Source organism: Pyrgilauda ruficollis, unplaced genomic scaffold (assembly GCF_017590135.1).
Source record: "Pyrgilauda ruficollis isolate IOZ18807 unplaced genomic scaffold, ASM1759013v1 scaffold135, whole genome shotgun sequence".
In the NCBI taxonomy this organism is placed as follows: domain Eukaryota; kingdom Metazoa; phylum Chordata; class Aves; order Passeriformes; family Passeridae; genus Pyrgilauda; species Pyrgilauda ruficollis.
In genome coordinates, this window is record NW_024511988.1 from 66,411 (window position 1) to 85,038 (window position 18,628).

The 18,628-nt window shown below is 44.1% G+C and overlaps 1 protein-coding gene across 1 annotated transcript in view; it reads right to left on the bottom strand.

The window, feature by feature from the left end:
- Positions 1 to 18,628, bottom strand: part of SYT16 (synaptotagmin 16) — a 97,642-nt gene that overhangs the window by 34,230 nt on the left and 44,784 nt on the right. The window contains exon 2 of the mRNA XM_041459415.1: positions 1,788 to 2,351. Within this exon, the coding sequence (XP_041315349.1) occupies positions 1,788 to 2,351 (564 nt within the window). The remainder of the gene's footprint in view (positions 1 to 1,787; positions 2,352 to 18,628) is intronic.

Sequence of the window (18,628 nt, forward strand, 5' to 3'; positions counted from 1 at the left end):
GACCAGGACAGCAGCTCCTTCCTGGGCTCCATTTCCCTGACAGCTCACCAGCTTTCCTCCAACCACTGTGAGCAAGGGTCCTGTAGCCCAGGGACAGGAGGCTGCCCTGGGAATGCTGCCCTTAGCACCTGGCTGAGCCCCGGGATTTGCTGTGAGCTGCTCCAACAGCCCCTCCTGAGGCTCAGGGCTGCAGGCTCTGCAGGAGACAGGTTGTGCCCTAGGACAGCACCTGTCCAAGAGGATCCACAGCCCCAGCACTCCCTGAATGGACACTTTGTGCCCTGCTCCAGGACTTCTGTGCGCTCACTGGTCACACAGCCCAAGCACACACAAAAACCCAGCCCTGCAGCACTGGCTCAACGCCTGTGGACAGACCCTGGATATTGCGCAGGGGTCCAGAAGGGAGGGGTTGGGCTCCAAGAGATACAACTCTGTGATCTTTAGTCTGGGAACTGGCAATCTTTCATTTGGAATACCAAACAAGCAGTCCCAGTTTGGGAGGCAGAACAGCTAGACCAAAAGAGCTTTTTAATTATTTACTCCCTGGCCATAACAGAGTGAGAAATAGCAATAAAGAAAAGAGCTAATTTTACAGTCATTAAACAGCACCGTCAAGGTTTATACCCTCTCAGCCTGATATTCCTGTTAAATACAAAAACAAACTGGCTGATCTTCCACAGTCTGCACAGAAAAGGCTAAATATGTAAGACTTCCCTAGAAGCCAAGAGTGAAGAAAAGCTCCTGGTCATAATAAAACAGACATTTTCAAGAGCATTTGCCACCTGCTTAAAAAGAAAAAAAACTTAGATATTTGAAGCCAAATTCTGAAGATCTTCAGTGAGCCTCAACTCCTTCATCAGCTCCATATTGCAAAACCCAGTCCCCTCCATGCTCTTTCCACCCTCATTCCCATTCCTAGGATGTTTGTAAAGAGCAGCTTTATGCCAACAAGACCCAAGGATGGTGTCAGCAGGACTGCAGCTTTCCTGGGTGTAGTCAGGACCTGTGTCACCATCAGACCTCTGTGACCCAGGAAAACTCCAGCCTCACTCATCGTGACCCTGAGCAAGCACAAATCATGTGGCTGAAACTCAGTCCTGGGCACAATCCCCTGAAAACACTCCTGCTGTCATTTAAAGATCAGAAGTCACAGTTAGGCCTATTTAAAACTGAAAATATCAAACTCAGTTCTCCTTCCCATAATCTCCTGCCTGCTGTCTCTTCAGTCTTGTTTGAAAAGCCTGTGGGGGTGGTGGGAGGGGAGGAAAGTGATTTGGGAGCCTTTCATCCATAAAATCATGAGATACGGCTGGCTTTTTAGTACAGCATTTCACAGCACATGGCACAGTAACATCTTGAGATTCCTGGCACAAAGAAACAAGGTTTGAGATTACATATATATATATATATATCTTTAATAGCAATGACGCAAAGGCAGATCGTTCTCAAAGCAAAGGCTTAAGGCTAAACATTCCCTTTGAAGGGTCCTGCTACCAGAAACTGAACAGGGAGGGAAGCAAAACACTCCTTGCTACAGCAGCAGGGCCTGATTGCCTTCTAATACACAGCAGTTCACCCTGGAGATCCCCAGTTCTTTCAATGAGATTAGTCTCACAAATGAGGGAAGAATTGGAAAGGTTAGATTTTTTTGCTTTGGGAGTTGGGGAGTTTTATTTTAGCCGTGGGAAACAGAGACAATGCAGAACATACTGAGCAGATTAGCAACTGAATGAAATCAGAGAAGAAAGGCCTGGGTGATGCAGTCAGGGAGTGTGCCAGCTGCTTACCTGCACAGCGTGCCGTGCCATTAGCACTGCTTAAGGAGCCACCCAAGCTGAGGCTGTGCTCATGACCTCCCATCCTCCAAGAGGGCTCACCTTCTTCCTCAGCAATGGGAGGAAGCCGATCAGGAGACTGGAGATCTTCACCCATCCAGTAGGATCCATTGGCTGTCAAGGTCCTGCTGCTTTCAGCACACTGCTCTGCCAAGGTGCTGGTGTTTTTAACCCGTTTTTGCCTCTGTGGATCCGTGTCAGAGCCGTGAGGGAGGTTCTGTGAAGCGAGATCAGGGCCTCCAATGTAACTGTCTTCTCTAGGATAGAAATAGTCCTCATCCCAAAGGTCCAGGTCTTGTTCATCATCTGATTCCTCAGAATAATCCTCATAAACGCCTCCATTATTCTCCAGGTCCTGGGTCCTTTCTCCTTCTGGCTTACGACCCACTCCACTCAAATTCAGCAGAGAGGCAGATATGGAGTCTCCTGCTTGTTGGATCGCTTCGTATATTTGAGACATCCAAGAAGACAGTGGCTGGAGGAAGTTGTGAGCAGCCTCAGAAGCCATGATTAACACTATGCCAGTGTCTGGTGATCAGTTGTTCAGCTTTGCCAGCATGTCACTTACAATTCAGGGAGCTACAGAATAAGCACCATAAGAAATTACTGTTAATTTCTTGTCCATCAACACCTGTCGACACACTATCTATGTAAGAACTGAGAGGGGGAAATGGAAAAAGCACTGCTACCCATTGAGAATACTACCAGAAATCCAGAAATGATGGACAAATTGCACATATTCCTGCAGAGATCTGGAAAGTTTTTATTCACTTACTAAACCTTAGATAAAAATAAGAACACAGAACCTTGGAACACAAGTAACTTTCTGAAGTGCACACACTCTGGTTACAGCTGTCAACAGACCTGGGGAGAAAAGGTACAAAACAATAAAAAACCTCTCAAATAACCTCCTGGCCCCGATTTCCTTAGCATTAGCATGAGCAGGTGAGAAAACTGAAGGGAGGAGAATTTGGAGAGAATTGTGTTTTGAGTTATGAAAATGACAGGCCTAAAGCTTGCAGTAGCAGCTCATGGCAAACAAGCATTTCAAATGCTTTGCTCCAGAAAAGCTATGAAGAAACTCTCTCTGCCCATAGCTGTTTTGTCATTCACAGAAATAAAAAATAAAAATAAAAAAAATTTAAAAAATTTTTTAAAAATTTAAAAAAAAAACAGAGGAGGTGTAATACTATAGGTACGAAATTACTGGGAACAGAAGCAAGTTAACAAAAGCACTGGTGTCATCTCTATATGACGCTTTCTCAAAATTCATCTAAACTCTAAATAAAAACATAACTTGCAGAAAGTTAGCCTTTTTCCCCAATATACATCTTCCCACAGTATCACAAGACAGATATTCTTTTTGGAACTCTGAGAAGGAGAAACCTACAAATAGGATGATGGGTTTAGGAAGAAAGCATAAAATAGGTGCAGATTTTAGACTTAAAGACAACTAAAAAGAAGCTTCAAAATAAATATAAATGTCTTCCTGAATTGAGAGGTCTAAAAGCAATCAAAGTATAAAAGGGTAATACAGTGTAACAGCAAGAAAATAAGCTCAGCAGCAATGTGTATTACCTTGTGGAATGATCTCCAGAGAAATGTAGTAGGAATCTTAATGTTGTGTATTTTAAATGGAGCATGGACTAAGGAGATTCCACTTTGCTTGGCGAGACATGAGATCAGTGACTTAAGAAGACTTTAGCTTTTAAAACACCTGTGCCAAATAATTTTGTTCAGTCGATTTATGCTGCAGACACTTCCAACAGGTTTATTGTCAGCTTCAGCATGTGCTAAGAATTGCAGCCCTAACAAGGGCAGTAAATGAATGTGGGTTACTAAAGGCATTTTAAAAGCTATGGCTGTCATAAAATCCCTGGGCTCAGGGCACACACTGTTCCAGCATCCATCTGGCAGCCTCCAGCCCTCAGCTCAGCCCCTGGGATCCAGGTAAAGCTCCCTGCCATGCATTAAATCTTTGGCAAGGAACAGACAGTGCCATAGCCTCACCTCCCAGGTGAGCTGTTCCCTTCACCCACTCTCCTCTTTCCAAACCTACCCTTGGAAAAGTCTCTCTGCTTTGTGCAACCGATTTTCTCATGGACCAAAAGAGATTAGAGGCTCCAAACAATCCATTTGCAGCATAATGTGGATTGGCTACTGGTAAATCACAGCACCAGAAGAGTCACTGGGAGGAGATGGTACTTTAAACAGGGAGATTCTCCCAGGCATGGAAGAACTCTGGTGGGTAAGTGCTAGATACTGGATACATTTTTAACCTGGCATTTATTTACAGGCAAGGGCAAATGAATCTCTGGTTTCTGATGAAAGGAGAACCTCACAGTGCTCTCCCTCTGTCTCGTGGCAGCAGTGACCCTCAGAGGGATGCAGGCATCCAGAAGTGATGGCTAACTGGTGGAGGTAAAACATATGGGTGCTGAAATGAAGTGCTGATCTGTTCTAAAAATCAACATAGCCTTGTGGTATTTGCATGGGGAATAATTAGCTCCTCTTGTTATTAGATTTTGGAGCTAACACCTGATTGGTCCAACAGAGCTACCCCACTTCTGGCTGGCTACATCACAGACTGACACAGGGAGGTTGGCACCACAACCATAAAGATGGAGGGAGCTTCCAAGGCAAGATTTTGCCTCAGTAAGGGAAGTAAAGCAGTGATCTAGACCCACCTGCAGAGCTTGGATGTGATGACTCAGTCATCTGAAGCAGCAAATAGAACTTGAACTTTCATTTGCCAAGCAGCTGCCTGTAGGTTGTGGGGAAACATGATACATACATGTGTGTACACATGCACAACTCTACCCAGGACTGGGACATTTAATTGAATGGAATTCAATTAAATGGGGTTCCTAGGAACCCCAACAAGTGGTTTGTTTTCAGTTTACAGACAATAAACAGACACTGATGTGTATTTCACTAAAAAATCTAAACCACTTTGCAGTAACACCTGCAACTCACACATGCAACTTGCAACCTAGTGCCTACATAATCTCAAGAGACAAAAGTAATGTCTTTTCCAGGGTGCCTGACTCTGTTTTGTCACCATGATATTTTTATGAAAATCCTTTTGCCAGGACTTTTCTCCTGAGAAGCTGAGAAGCCTCAGAAAATAAATGTAAACAATAAATATCTGATTGCCTTGGAATGTGGTCTGGAGGTTGTTTACCAACAGGTGCATCTTTCATTGGTCTCATGTGAGTTGTTTTTACTTGGTGACCATCCAGCTGTGTCAGACTCTGAGTCTGTCACGAGTTTTTATTATTCATTCCTTTCCTAGGATGAATGTGTTCCTTTCTTCTGTGTTCTTCTGATGTGTTCCTTTCTCTATTATTTTAGTATAGCTTTAGTATAGCACTTTTTAATATAATATCATAATATAATAAATCAGCCTTCTAAGAAATATGGAGTCAGATTCATCTCTTCCCTGTCCTGGGACCCGTGAACACCTTGACACTGTTTCACCTTTGCTTTGCTTTTCCTACCATCCTCTTACTAAAGACTCCACAGTCAGTGGCATGCTGAACAACTGGAGTTCAGCTGAATTATAAACGGTTTATTTTTGTTCTTGCAGCAGATGGATGAAATGTGTAACAAGCTGCAGACAAGTTTAGGCGGGCAACAATTTTACAAACTCACCAGAGGATCAAAGGGGGCTGAGCTGTGTTGCAGGCTTGCTGTTTCCCAGGAGCTCTCTCCATTAATTAGGAGACACTGCTCTAACAGCGTGTTTATGATCTATTTCACAACGTGGTCTTTTCAACATAACGGATTTTTACTTTTGATTTCTCTAACAGTTTTGACTTGCATTAGAAGAAGAAAAAAAGAACTGAGAGAAGCATAAAATGTGTGGGAAATAGGAAAAAAAATCCATTTCTTTTTAAAAGTATTCATCAAACAAGAGAGAGGGAAAAAGCAGTTTAGCAAATTTACTTCAAGTTTCATCTTCTAAAACCGCCCATAAGAATTTTCACACCAAATCACATGCTAAACTCAAAGTAGTTAGGGTTTTTTTTTCTTCTCCTGGAAAATCAGATAGCTAAAAGGATCAATGTTAAGCCTCTCATAGAAACCATCATAACCTTTACTAGAATCTATATTCCCTTGTCTTGATAAGATCATTATTCCTGAGTAGCATTCCCATTGAGAGGTGCAATTACTATATTGCTAAAAAAGGAGACTATTACCAGAATTTCAGACACGACCACAATGCAGAGGTTTGTAATATTCCCAAAGTGTCTTTCAATCTTCTTGATAGGTAGGTTCCTAAAAAAGTGCCATCATTTGTGCATTTCTTAATGTTTCCCTAACTCAAGATGTGCAGAGTGTAGGCACAAACTTCCTTTTCTTCACTCAGTTTTTGTGCGGCCCTTGGAGAAGTTTTCTACCAAACCCTTCCCTTACAAGCAGAACACAGGCTGAAAATGGATTGTATCCATGAGCAGGAGCTTTATTTGTGTGGATGTCAAACTGACCCAGCAGGAAGCTCTGCCCCAAGTTTAGGGGGAAAACCAAAAACAAGGTGTGAATATAAGCTGATGCCCAGAATATCAAGGATCTGTGCAAAAGGTAAGAACATTTTGCTGTTCACAGAAAGGGGAAATAAGGAAGCCTTGGACAGATAAGATTTTTTGAGCTACTGAAAAGTTTAATGAGCCTGATCTTCCTTTCAGACTAGAACCCAATTAAAATACAGATAAAATAGCAGAGTGTAGATTAGAAATGTACTCAGATGAAGGCAGGCAGCAGCAACACTGGGCCAAGAAATCCTCTCTCCTGGTTCTGGGAACAATCTGGACTCTTTGCTCCTCTTGCTGTTGCCAGAATTGTATCTAACAAGATGCTTGCAAAGCCCTTGCATTCCCACCAAACATTACTATGATGAAAATGTATTTCCAGCTGAAATTGTCACAGTGCCAAGCCCAGCCTGTGCACTTGAAAGTGTTCAGAGGGTTGGAGCTTCTTGCAGAAGTGTTATGAGGAAAGTTCACAGACAGTGCCCAAGGTTCACATCAGCTGTGAGCATCACTACTGACCACACTTCCCTGAGGGAAAAACAAAACAGAAATACAGAACATCTGGTACCTTTTTGGCCTATTTTGTGCTATAAAAATGCTATTTATGTGGTTGAATTTAATACACAAAAAAAAAAAGAGAAGACAGAGGCGCTTTCCAAGTGATTATGTGCTCTATGATAATAGTTTTCAGCTGGTGAATCAGAAACTCCAGGGCACTGAAGGAAAATCTAATGGTTTATGCCAATAAATTAGACACATCTCATTGGAAACATTCACGGGTTACAAATCAACACAGCAATAAACCCACTGCTGCAGAGCACTGGTCCTGCAAGCCCCAGAGTGGTGAAGAGAAAACAAAGATGAGCTCAGGCAGACAGCGATGTACCCGGCTGCACGGGGCTCAGCCCACGCACAGGAAGCCTGCAGACTTATTTCTCACTCCCAAATCATCTCATGTCTTTGCAGGCAGCTCGCTAGTGATGCTGTGCCAAATTAGTTGTAAAAATTGATGCCCAAATGACAAAAGTGGTTTTGATCAGGATATTTTGCCCCACGTTGTCTCCTACTTTCTTTTCATGCCTTTGTTCGTGCTCTCCTTTTGTCGATAACAATGGCAAGAATTTACTGATCTTCCCTGCTTCAGTGGGATGGGGAGAAGAGGAAAGAGGTAGAAGAAAAAAAGGAATTATGCAAATGTGACATTTATTGTTCGGAATTGTGGAGCTTTTTTCGAAAATCCAAGTCTCTCCATCACACAGAGTATGTGATGACAAATTCAAGCAAAAAAAAAAAAAAAGTTTCTGGAAGACCAGGATTCAAATATTGTACTCAGAAGCTCCAACAGCAGTGGGGCTGAGAAGCTGATAGTGATTTCCTATGCTGACCTCTTCATAACTCTGTTTTGCCTAGATTGTAAGAACTACTGAAATCAGAGGTGTTCATCTCATGTAAGTCCAGAGCACCCAGAAAGCAGAGGATCTGTGAATGCACAGATAGATATTATTGCCACCAAAATATTCATACAAAACCTGGGGGAATTTCAGGAGAGAGAAAGTGGCAACATCTCCCTGGCCACAATATTTGGTTTGGATATTCAGGTGAGCCAGATTCTGACTTGGCACTGGTGTTAAATCCAGAGTCACTCCACCGAAGGCAGTCACATCCTTCAAATCAAAATAAAAGCATTTAAAGAGCTACTTGTCACCAGAGGCACAAAAAAGCCCCTAACTGTTCCATGCCAAATGGTTGCACAAAAAGCAGCAATGAATAACTTCATTTATACTTCTCCAGCCGAGGGTTACATAAAGGGCATAAAGAAATTCACAAATTATTGGAGTATTAGAAAAGTGGTGTTAGTAGTGGCAACTGTGCTCTTTCAGGCTGAAAGAGTGAGAAACATCTGTAATTACTGGATTAGGGGAATGAAAGAAGAAACCTGCAGTCAGAAATTACAGCAAGTTCTGTAATTGAGCTGCTGCCATTCTCCAGCTTGCACGAAGACAGAATAGCCAAAAGGAAATCACAAGTTCAAAGGGCTGGAGAAACACCAATTTACACCACCACTCCAACCCACCCACCTGTGCTGTCAAGCTGCTCCCTAGAGCAGATCCCAAAGGCTCCACCCTGCCTGCAATTGTGCTACCCAGTTTGCAGCAAGTGAACAAACCAGGGTCAATCAGAGCAATTACTTGCATGGAAATTAGCAGTGGGAGAGCATGTCTAGCTGTTTAACAAAATGAAGTTATTTTAGAAACATTTAGAGGAGTCACCCAGTTCCTGTTACTCCTTCCCCCACATGCACACTCCACCCTTACAGAGCCTGTGGGAATTGTTCTGTGTGGACCAACGAGAGCAGTGCAGGCAGTGCTGGTTGGGACACAAAAACACAGTGGATGATTCCTGGTGATCCATCTTGGTGTGCACACGTGGCTGAGTCTGCAGTTTCCATCTCCTCTCACTTCTAAGTCAACCACCACTCCAGCCAGAAATGCTGGGAGGCTGAGGGGTCGCTGGGAAAAGCAGACCTTGACTCAAGGGATTTAAAGGAATCTGGAGCCACAGATCTGAACAGGTTGTCCCTACTGACTTAGGGCTGCTCCCTCAGCTACTCTAATCCTCCATTTAATTCAGCTTGTTGCAAACCAGGCTCATCCAACACCAGTAGCAGCAGTCCCACTGTCCCATGGCCACTCACTCTTCCCACGAGCCTCTATCGAAGCAGTTGAGAGAAAAAGCAATTTAGAAGAGCAGCTTCATGTGGGCACTGAGAAACTCCCCTTTAACAACCTTCTCCCCTTCCTGCCACAGGTTGGTCAGGGAATCTGAGTTACACCCCTCAGCCGGGTGACAGAAACCACCTCAGGCTCGCTCTCAGTCTGCCCTTGCCCAGGACAGTGGAGCTGCTGGGCGCTCAGCACCAGAGTGAAAAGGACCAACCACAGCTGTGTTTCTTTGGAGAAGCACACCCCTGGGTTTTCCACAACTTTGGAGGAAGCCAGACTGGTGCTGTCACACTCACCCACATTTCTTCTTTCTAAACAAGAGTCCCTGCCTCTGCTGCATGTGACAGTCCCACTCACTGCATGTGACAGGTCCCCATGGCCCTCCTGGGCCCGGGGCAGCACTGACAATGAAAGGCAGCACTGCTAACATTCCAGCCCTGGCTGAGTGCTAGAGGTGTTGATGCTTTCCTTAAAGCTAAGGGAGATGAGTGGTTTATATAAGAACTGCATCTCCATTTATTTATTTTAAGTGTGCAGCTAGCCCTAGAGGCTGGAACAGTGGCTGTGCAGAACAGCTTGAGAACATGAACTGAAAGTGCTCTTGAGGCTGATAAAACAGAAGGAAAAATGAAAAAAAAAAAAAACTTTCCTTCAAACCTCATCATATTTATGCTGTTTTCACACATCAAGAGTACATCTTTAACAAGCGTTCAAGGCAAGGCACAACTGGAATATTTTCATATAAAGCACATGGTACTAAGCTACAATTTCTTTCCTGGTCTCAGGTGACCTCATTATGAAAAGATTACTGTGTAGGACAAAGAGGACCCTTCACTCTCTTGAGCCACAGCACTGCAGCCTGTGGTTGGTTACAGCTCTTTGCACAAAGGCTTGCCCAGCATTGTCACAGGCACCTGAAATTCACTTCACCCATGAGCTTTTGAAGGGCTCCCCAACACTATAAACTATACGTGGGAACATCACCACCTCCTCTTGGTCCCAAAATCCACACTACAGACAGGGACACCAAACCATCATAACATCAAATGTTCTCACATGAGACCTCACTGAGTTCTCTCAAGCCTCTGCTCAAGGGAAGCTCCTCCTGCCTTGTGTGGAGAGGTGATTCAAGGGGCAATTTCCCATACACACTCTCCCAGTGTCTGAAAGACCACCAGTGCTGTGAAGAACCACTCCAGCTGACTCTAGAGGTGTGGCAGTTCATCTTTCCCCCACTGAGGAGTTCTGCACATGACCTCTATAAAGGCTCTACATCACCCTGGAAGGACCAGGACTGCTTCATGCCACCACCTCTTCCTTCTGCACATGCTTGGGCATAGCCAAGCAAGCTTGACATGCCCTGTGCTACCTTCCTACCAGGTATGTGGTTACCAGCTTCTCTACCTTGGCAGCCTGCTCTCAGCAGTGCCAAGTGCATCCTAAATACAGGCTGCCTGTGTCCAGATGAGCTCCAGCCCTGCCAGTGAAGGGACTCCTGCAGCTGAGTGAGAAGAAACCAATGCAGCACATCCCTGCTCCAGAGATGGCCTCATCATTGAGATCAACGAACCAGTCATGAACAGGATTCATAGAAGTATAAAGTATCAAAAATCTGCCATCCATTTTGCCCCAGTAATTAAGAGTCTTTGTCCTGAAGCTTCCTAAAAGGCTTTCAATGAAATCTTCATTTTCACAATGATCTTTTCCTTATCTTTCTCCCTCCACAGAGACACAAACTGTGCAATTAAAATTAAATCAGGAACAAACCAGCCAGATGTGTCCTAGAGCCATGTTGATGGGAGCACCTATTTCATTCTGTCACTTGCTTTGTTCTGGGGTCAGGCTCTATACAGGAAAGCAAAAACAACAATAAAAAAGAGGCTCTGACATTTTACAGTACATTTTCTAAATGTCACCCTGCACACCTGCAAAGTAGACTGATTTCCTCATGTTTCTCTATCAACTCTCTTCTTCATTGGTAGATAGCTCAAAACTCACCTGGATCCAAGGGCAAGAGGGGCAGCTCATGCACTGGACCCATACACCCCTTCCCAGGCCACAGCCTTCATTCACCTGTGCTGTTGCACGTGGGAGTTCATCCCACAGCAGATGTCACAGGCATGCAAAATGCCTTCTCTCCTAGTTAGATAAATATGTTCTAAGCACTCTTAATTCCAGACGTGGAGAATCAAAAATCTTTCCACAATTTGAGAACTTAGAACTGGGAAGAGCAACCATTAGTGGGCTGCGTGTTAAAGAAGACCAGAATCCTTGGAATCAGGATCTCCTTGCAACATGCACAGCTCAGAAGAAAAGAGTTGAAAAGAGGAAAAGTGAACGTGAACCAATGAACTGCATGTTGCAAATGCTCCCCCATCCTGCTCCTTCCTACCCACCAAAGCCATATTCCAAACCTGAAGCAAACCCTTGCTTGTCAACACTCTCTTGGGAGAGCTCCCTCACCCTGCTGGAAACAGCCTTGCCTGGCTTCCCTGCCCAAGCTCAGCCTCCAGGTTTCTACATTCGCCATATGACACACTGAGTTAGCCCAGGGTTTAATATATTCCCTCATGCTGCTGTCCTTTAAAAGCATTGGCATTTCCTACACACAGATTCCATATTGACTTTACAAGTACCAAGACACCATGGTGAAATTTAAACTAAATATAGTGGTGATATTTTTAAATAACTCTCAGCTCTAACTCGCCAAGCCCATTTTATTTGAACAGGAAAAGCAGACTCCAGCTTTAAGCTTACATTGTAATTAATGATTACAACACATTCCTCTGCCGTATCAGATTTAGCACCTCATTAAGGTACGTGGTATTTTTCTTGCATGGCACAGCTGTAGTTAAAGTTGACTTAGTGTTTCCATTATAAGCCCATGTTTTCAAAGGTTTATCACTCAGACACATGAGATTTAGTCTGAAATGAAAATTGCCATCGAGAGTGTCAGCTGGGAAGCAATTTCTTGTCCTTCAAAACCTGGAAGCAACAAACACCAAAAAAAAAAAAAAAAAAAAAAAAAAAAAAAGCAAGCCACTCTGTTTATTAATAATTCACATTTTAAAAAGCATTGCAAATACATGTTTACATGATAGCCTGTGACAGCTCCATAGAATGTCAACACCCACACGCTCCTGGGAGATGTGTCATCTTAAAAACCGAAATAAAAGCCACATTTTTACACCACTTGATGGGAGGCGAAGAGAAGGGGAAAAAGACTTAAAAGTAATATCGATGAAGGAAACTTATAAAAAAAACCCCAGAGTCTTTGTTTAGAAACATTGGAGTTAGGACTTTCAGTCGAGAGGGGTGTGGGTGGGAATCATTTCAAGTACCATTTGTACTTGTACCTTTTTGGTGCCTGTCCCTGGCTCACTAATTAATTCAGCAGGAATTAGTGCCACTGGGTTCCTACCACAAATGGCATCCAAGCCTTCAACTGTCCATGAGCCCTGGAGTCCCAAAGTGCAGCCAGATCGTGTCCTCAGCCACGCTGAGACATGAGGCAAAATGAACAACAAAGCAACCTTATATGAGCTCTGTGATTTGGGATTGTATTCTTCTGCCATTAGATTTAAGACTGAATCATTGAGAAGCAGACCTTTCAGTTGGGAGACTTCTGAGGCCTCTTCTTGGCTGACTATCTCAGTGATTATACACTTCTGACGTGCAAATTTACAAACAAATACAGGAAGAAATTACCAAATTCACAGTGACCACCATTACCAGAACATATGCATTTTTGATGGTTGAGAAAAATTAAAATGTTCTTTTTCTAACATAGTAAAATTCCCAGCTGTTCTGACTCCAGGACTTATGGATTTACCCAAGACATAACATTTCCAGAGCACAACAAACACATGAAAGAGCGTGTAATAGCTACTACAAGAAAACCAGGACAGACATATCATTTGTGAGCAGAAAGGCACAGTTGTTACTCAGAAACACTCACAATTTTGCTCCTCACTGGATAAACAAAACACTCCCAAAACAGACAGAGCAGGGAATGGGCTTCTTTCCCCAGTGTTAGCTTTCATTTTTCAAGACATTACTCCAGACAACAAAATAATGGGAACACAGTAGTAATTTCATATCCTTATGATCAAATTTGGGACGTTATTACCCAAAACCCTACTGTTTTCCACACAAACAACCTGAGAAATAGCAAGTGGGCCTGTGTCTGTCCTGTCCTGTGTCTGTCAGTCAAAGCCTCCAAAGACTCTGTACATCAAAGGCAGTGTAATAAATACTGTGACACTCACCAAGGCCTTCACAAGCTCTGGACTTTTCTTTGCAAGGTTTTCTTTGCCCTCATTGTTCCAGGCATGGGAGCACACTTCTCTCTTCACAGCAGAGCTTCTTGTTGATGAAGGGAAAGAGGACTGCAGGGAGGATAATGAAGGCTCCCACTGCAGACAAAAACCACTGGCACCAGGAGTAACTGAAAACAGAAAGTCAAAAAAGAAATCATCAGCACTACCAGGAAAAACTGCCTAGGGAAAATGTGGTTTAAGCACAGCTGTATGCATGGCTCTGCTTCCCCATCCTCGCCACAGAAGAAATGGAACTGAAATCCAGCAGAACTGGGCTTGGATATAACATCCATCTAACACATCGATCTGGTCTGCTAAGGATGTGCATCACACAGACTTGGTTCCCATTTAGGTCTTCATTTCTCTCACAGGATGAATTCCAGCACAGGAAAGACACCAACTGATTTTAATAAACTTTTGTAGGAATTCAGAATTCCACCAGCCCAAGAAAGACACTCTCCATCTGTACTACAACAAGAAAGGGTAGTTGGTCATTAAGGCCCCAACACCTCCTTTGCAATTTATGTATTTTCTTTAAAGCAATCAGATTACACATAATGGTACTCACTAACTTCATTACATTTACTAAGAACCAGGTTAATTTACAGCCTATGATCCTCATTCAACAGCTTCTTCGCCCTTAAGTAACAAGTGTATTACTGTACCACATAATTACCATTATTTTCTGGGGAAAAAAGAAATCATCAGCCTCCAGCTCAGGTAATTCAGTTTAGGTCCTTGGGTGTCAGGTTTGGCCGCAGGTGATGAGCACAGTGGTTTTGCACTAGCAGATGCCCCAGCCCTGTACATCAACATCCCTATGTCAAACTGTAAAGAAACAGTCTGGTTTCAATTTGTCATGTTCTGCCTGTACCACTGGGTCTGCAACAAACCACAGGCGCCAGCTAAAAGCTTTTAAAGCCATTTCACCTCTCTCACACATATCAAAATGCCAAAACAAAGGACAAACACTACATACATCACTTGATGTGGATGGCAAGGGCACACATGTCAAAAACTTTCAGTGTCATCTGCAAAAAAAAATTGGTTTGTTATTCTGGTAATTACTTCACCAAGAAGGGGCGAAGTTCAGCTGCTCAATTCGAGTCGAAGACCCCATAAAAATGAAACATCAGCAGCATCAGTGGCACACCAGGGATGCTTGTGATTGCAAAGCTGCAGCTCAGAGATGAGATGAGCAGGATGAAAGGATGTAAACAGAGCTCTGCCTGTGGAACATCCAGCAGGGAATTTATAAGACTTGACTCAGCAAAAGACTTGGGCTAGAAGAGCTACACTCACCCCAGTTACAGCCTTGACAGTGAACTGTATGACTGCTACCAAGGAGATTTAAAAAACTTAAATTACTACAAGCCAACATGTCTCAACTGGAAGCAGAAATCAGCAATGCATAGAAGCAGCCCACATGCAAAACAAACGAGTGGCTGGGAGTGAACCCAGGGGAACACGTGTTACACAAACTCTGGAGGTGGCTCTGACCTTCCTCATCCCAGCCTGAGGAAGGAGCAGAAATATGTATGCACTGAATCACAGCAGCTGAAGTGGCAACAAGGTGAAGTCTACACTCCCCTTGCTCTATTCTGCATAGGCACAGACAATTCACAGAACCACAGAATGGTTTGGGTTGGAAGCACTTTAAAGACCATCTAGTTCCAATCCTCCTGCTGTGGACAGGGACACCTTCCCCTAGGATGCTCAGAGCCCCATCCAACCTCTCCTTGAGCCTGCCAGCACTGCATTTGGTGCCACAATTTCCCTAGATAATTTGGCCAGCACATCTCAGACCCATTTTCCCCTCACACCTCAACCCAGGGAGCTGGGGAGGTGAGAGTGGCTGAGTGAGACATTGACTCTGGCTATTTTCAGCTGCTGAAGTCACCATTAAATGGCTGCTGGAGCCAAGGATATATCAAAGGAGATGAGTATAAATCACCATAGCCATAACCTCAGAATATACATGAAAGCCTGGCTGCATCCCATCACAGACTTGTCCTGTTCTTGAGTGCAGAATAAGCAGGGAAAAGGATAATGCTCTACCTTATATATAAAACACATGGGAACCCCACCTCTCAGCACACAAGAGGGTGTGTGCAGCAAGGACACCACTGTTACCATTTATTTTATTTGATACAAATCTCATTGAGCCCAAGGAGACACCAGGGTTTCCCCTTCTCAGACAGGGCACAAGCAACCCACCAATATTTTTAAATATAAATTATTCCACACATGCTCTGGAATGTTACACAAGCCCCAGCTAGAGAAAATCCTTAAAGTACCCCTTTTTCCCAAAAGACCTTCAAGTACCTTGCAAAATCACGGAAGAAAAAGCAGATCTTTGACTAGACAGGAATCCTGAAGGAAAGCTTGGAGACAAATGATCACCTGCTATGTATTTGCTCTAAAGCAACTCAGACTGGCACAACAGCGTTATTGCCCTTCTAATTCTTGTTTCCTGGTCAGATACAGAGGAACAAGAAAGTAGCAGCTCAGTGACATAGGACTTGGGACAACTCTTCTGGTTTCCCCCACTCCTTGGGGCAAAAATATAAAAGGCACCACCTATCAGAGCTCACCAAAGGTCCAGCATCAACTTCCAGAAGGAAGTTTTCAAAGCCAAGTACTAAAAACTGTCCCCACAGAGGCAGAGTTTTTGGGAGCACAAGCAAGAAGGTCTCAGGATCTCCTCTGAGATGACCCTGAGGTGTGTTAAAAGTCTCTTTTCCCCAACCCAGCTGTCAAAGAAGGAGTCAGAAGTCTTTGGCTCACGTTCTCAAGGTTGTTTATTATTTCTTATCTAAAACCTTTTCTGTCTGGCCTGCCAAGGTCTGTTCAGCTGGTCAGTCTGAGGCACACTGCCCTCCCATGGGGCTGGCACTGTCTTTTATACCATAAACTACGTATTCGATATTTACAGTTATGTCCCAATACCTATCACCTATGTTAGACAGTGACTTTCTACTTTACACCAATCCAAAAATGCCACCATCACCAAGAAGATGGAGGCTAGGAAGAAGAAGGGAGAAGAGCAGGACAATGCCCAAATCCCTCCATCTTGCCTCCTAGACCCCCACAGTAAAAACCCTCAAAATTTCTCTTTTCACCCTATACCTACTACTATTATGCTACCTAAACTTTTGTGACCTTTAATTCTTCATACAAAGGTGGTAATTTCTTCAATGGGTCGAACTCAAAGCCGCAGAGGTCTTTGGCTGCATGCCAAGGTCTCTGACCCCCCTACCAGGATTTTGAGCCATCCAGGGCACCCAGAGGAATGTCCTGGGTTCTGACAAGAAAGGACTGCACAGGCTCTTCCTGCATGGAAAAGACCAACAAGGCCTCAGATCCCTCATCTTCCTTCAATATGGAACCCAAGCAGCTCTCCTATCCCTCCTAAAGACAGTCTGTTCACACCCAAGGAGGTGACCGGGACTTCTACAGCACAAGGCAACACAGCTCCTGTATCCTGTCCCATGGCTTTATGCACAAATTTCCTCTTTTCTCAACCACAATATTCTAGAGCCAGAAATCAGAAGTTTGTGCCTCAATGTCTGTGATGGAGGGCTGAGTTTGCACCTGAGCACTGCCTCACACGCTGCAGCTGCTCCAGCTGGAAGCTCAAATCCCTCTGGAGGGGGGGCATGCTGGCAATTTGCTTCTCCATCATCAAGAGGAAAACATCCTGCACCTGCCTACAGTCCTGATGATACCTCCCAGCCCTCAGCTGAGGGGCTTTCTCTGCAGATTTAAAACCCCAGACTAAGGCTATGCCTGGGAAATGGCTGTAAAACTTATTTGGGGCAGAGCTCTGTTCTGGTTTGTGGTGGCTGTCTGGGCCCGAGAGATGCTGAGGAGGAAAAGTAGCAGAAATGCACAGACATCCCTCGTGCTGCAGCATTGCTGGAACGTGTCACATTGCTGGAATTTCCAGGGATAAAATGTCCATCCTCACACCAATGGATGGCAGACTGTGCCTGGAGTGAGAAAATGTGACACAGTAAGGCATTCAGCTCTTGGTCCAAACCCTGGGAGGTGCTGACCACCACATGCTTTGGGACATAAACATTCAGCCAGAATCCTCCCCCATTTATCCATTTTTAAGCCAAGAATTCATGCCATGGACACCTTTGTGCAGTGCCACAGTGGGTGCAGTCATTCTGCTGCTCTGGTGGAGGGCCACAAGGCAAAAAATGGTGTTTGTGCTCCTGGCAGGCTGAGGCCACACAACTGCACACACTCCTTGCCCACTGCTCAAGAGCAAACCAGAGGTGCAGTGTGAAGGGCCCTGAGGTAGAAAAGAGATCAGAAATGGAGGTAAGGTCAACAGAAGAAATCTGAGAGAGGACATAAGGCATTATAAGGAGGAGAAATCTGAGAGAGGACACAGGGAACACAAGGCATTAAAATGCTATTCCTGCTCCAACCTCTCCTCAGAGCCACATCCACACTAGAAGATGACTTCAGGGAGAGTCTGTCCAGAAGAACAAGAGAAAAGTGCTGGCCACAGTGTCACATGCATGGAATCCAGCTGGATTTTGGGCTTGTAGCTGATTTCACAGCAATCCTGCTACCAGAGCTGGCCTCTCCTGATGGAGCAGGGCCAGGGGAATGAACACAAGGAGCTCCACAGTAGATTCACTTGGAGAACCTGCAAGTAGCAAGATCCTAATCCATTCTGCTGTGCAAGGGTTAAATTATGCATGAAATACTATTCCAGGCAATAGTTCTTTAATTTCATTTGATACCAAACTTCCTGAAAAAGGAATGTTTACTGGTACTTTTTAATTACGAAAAATAAAAGAAACCATAAATTGTCTGTTTTGCTGTCTGTGCTAATTACATTTCATTATATATTTGGAGTAAGCTATGATTTTCCTGCTGGTTCCCATGACATTTTTCATTATCAGCCACTAATTGTCTAGCATGCATACTGCATTGTGAACCAAGTAGGCTGGTGCGTGGGCAGAAGTTCCAGTGAAAGCTGCAAGGCAGTACAAGTGTACATTATTATTATTACTATTATGATGTATTAGAGAGTTTCCACCTACTTGCATATCTACATATCCTCATCCCTACCAGCAGTGTCACAGCAGAGCCCAGGAGTCCATCCTTGTGCTTGGCAAGGCTCAGCAAATACTGAAGGGAAGTTATGTGGGATGGGATGATGGCAGCAGCCCCACTGCAAGCACAAGTTCCCTGCT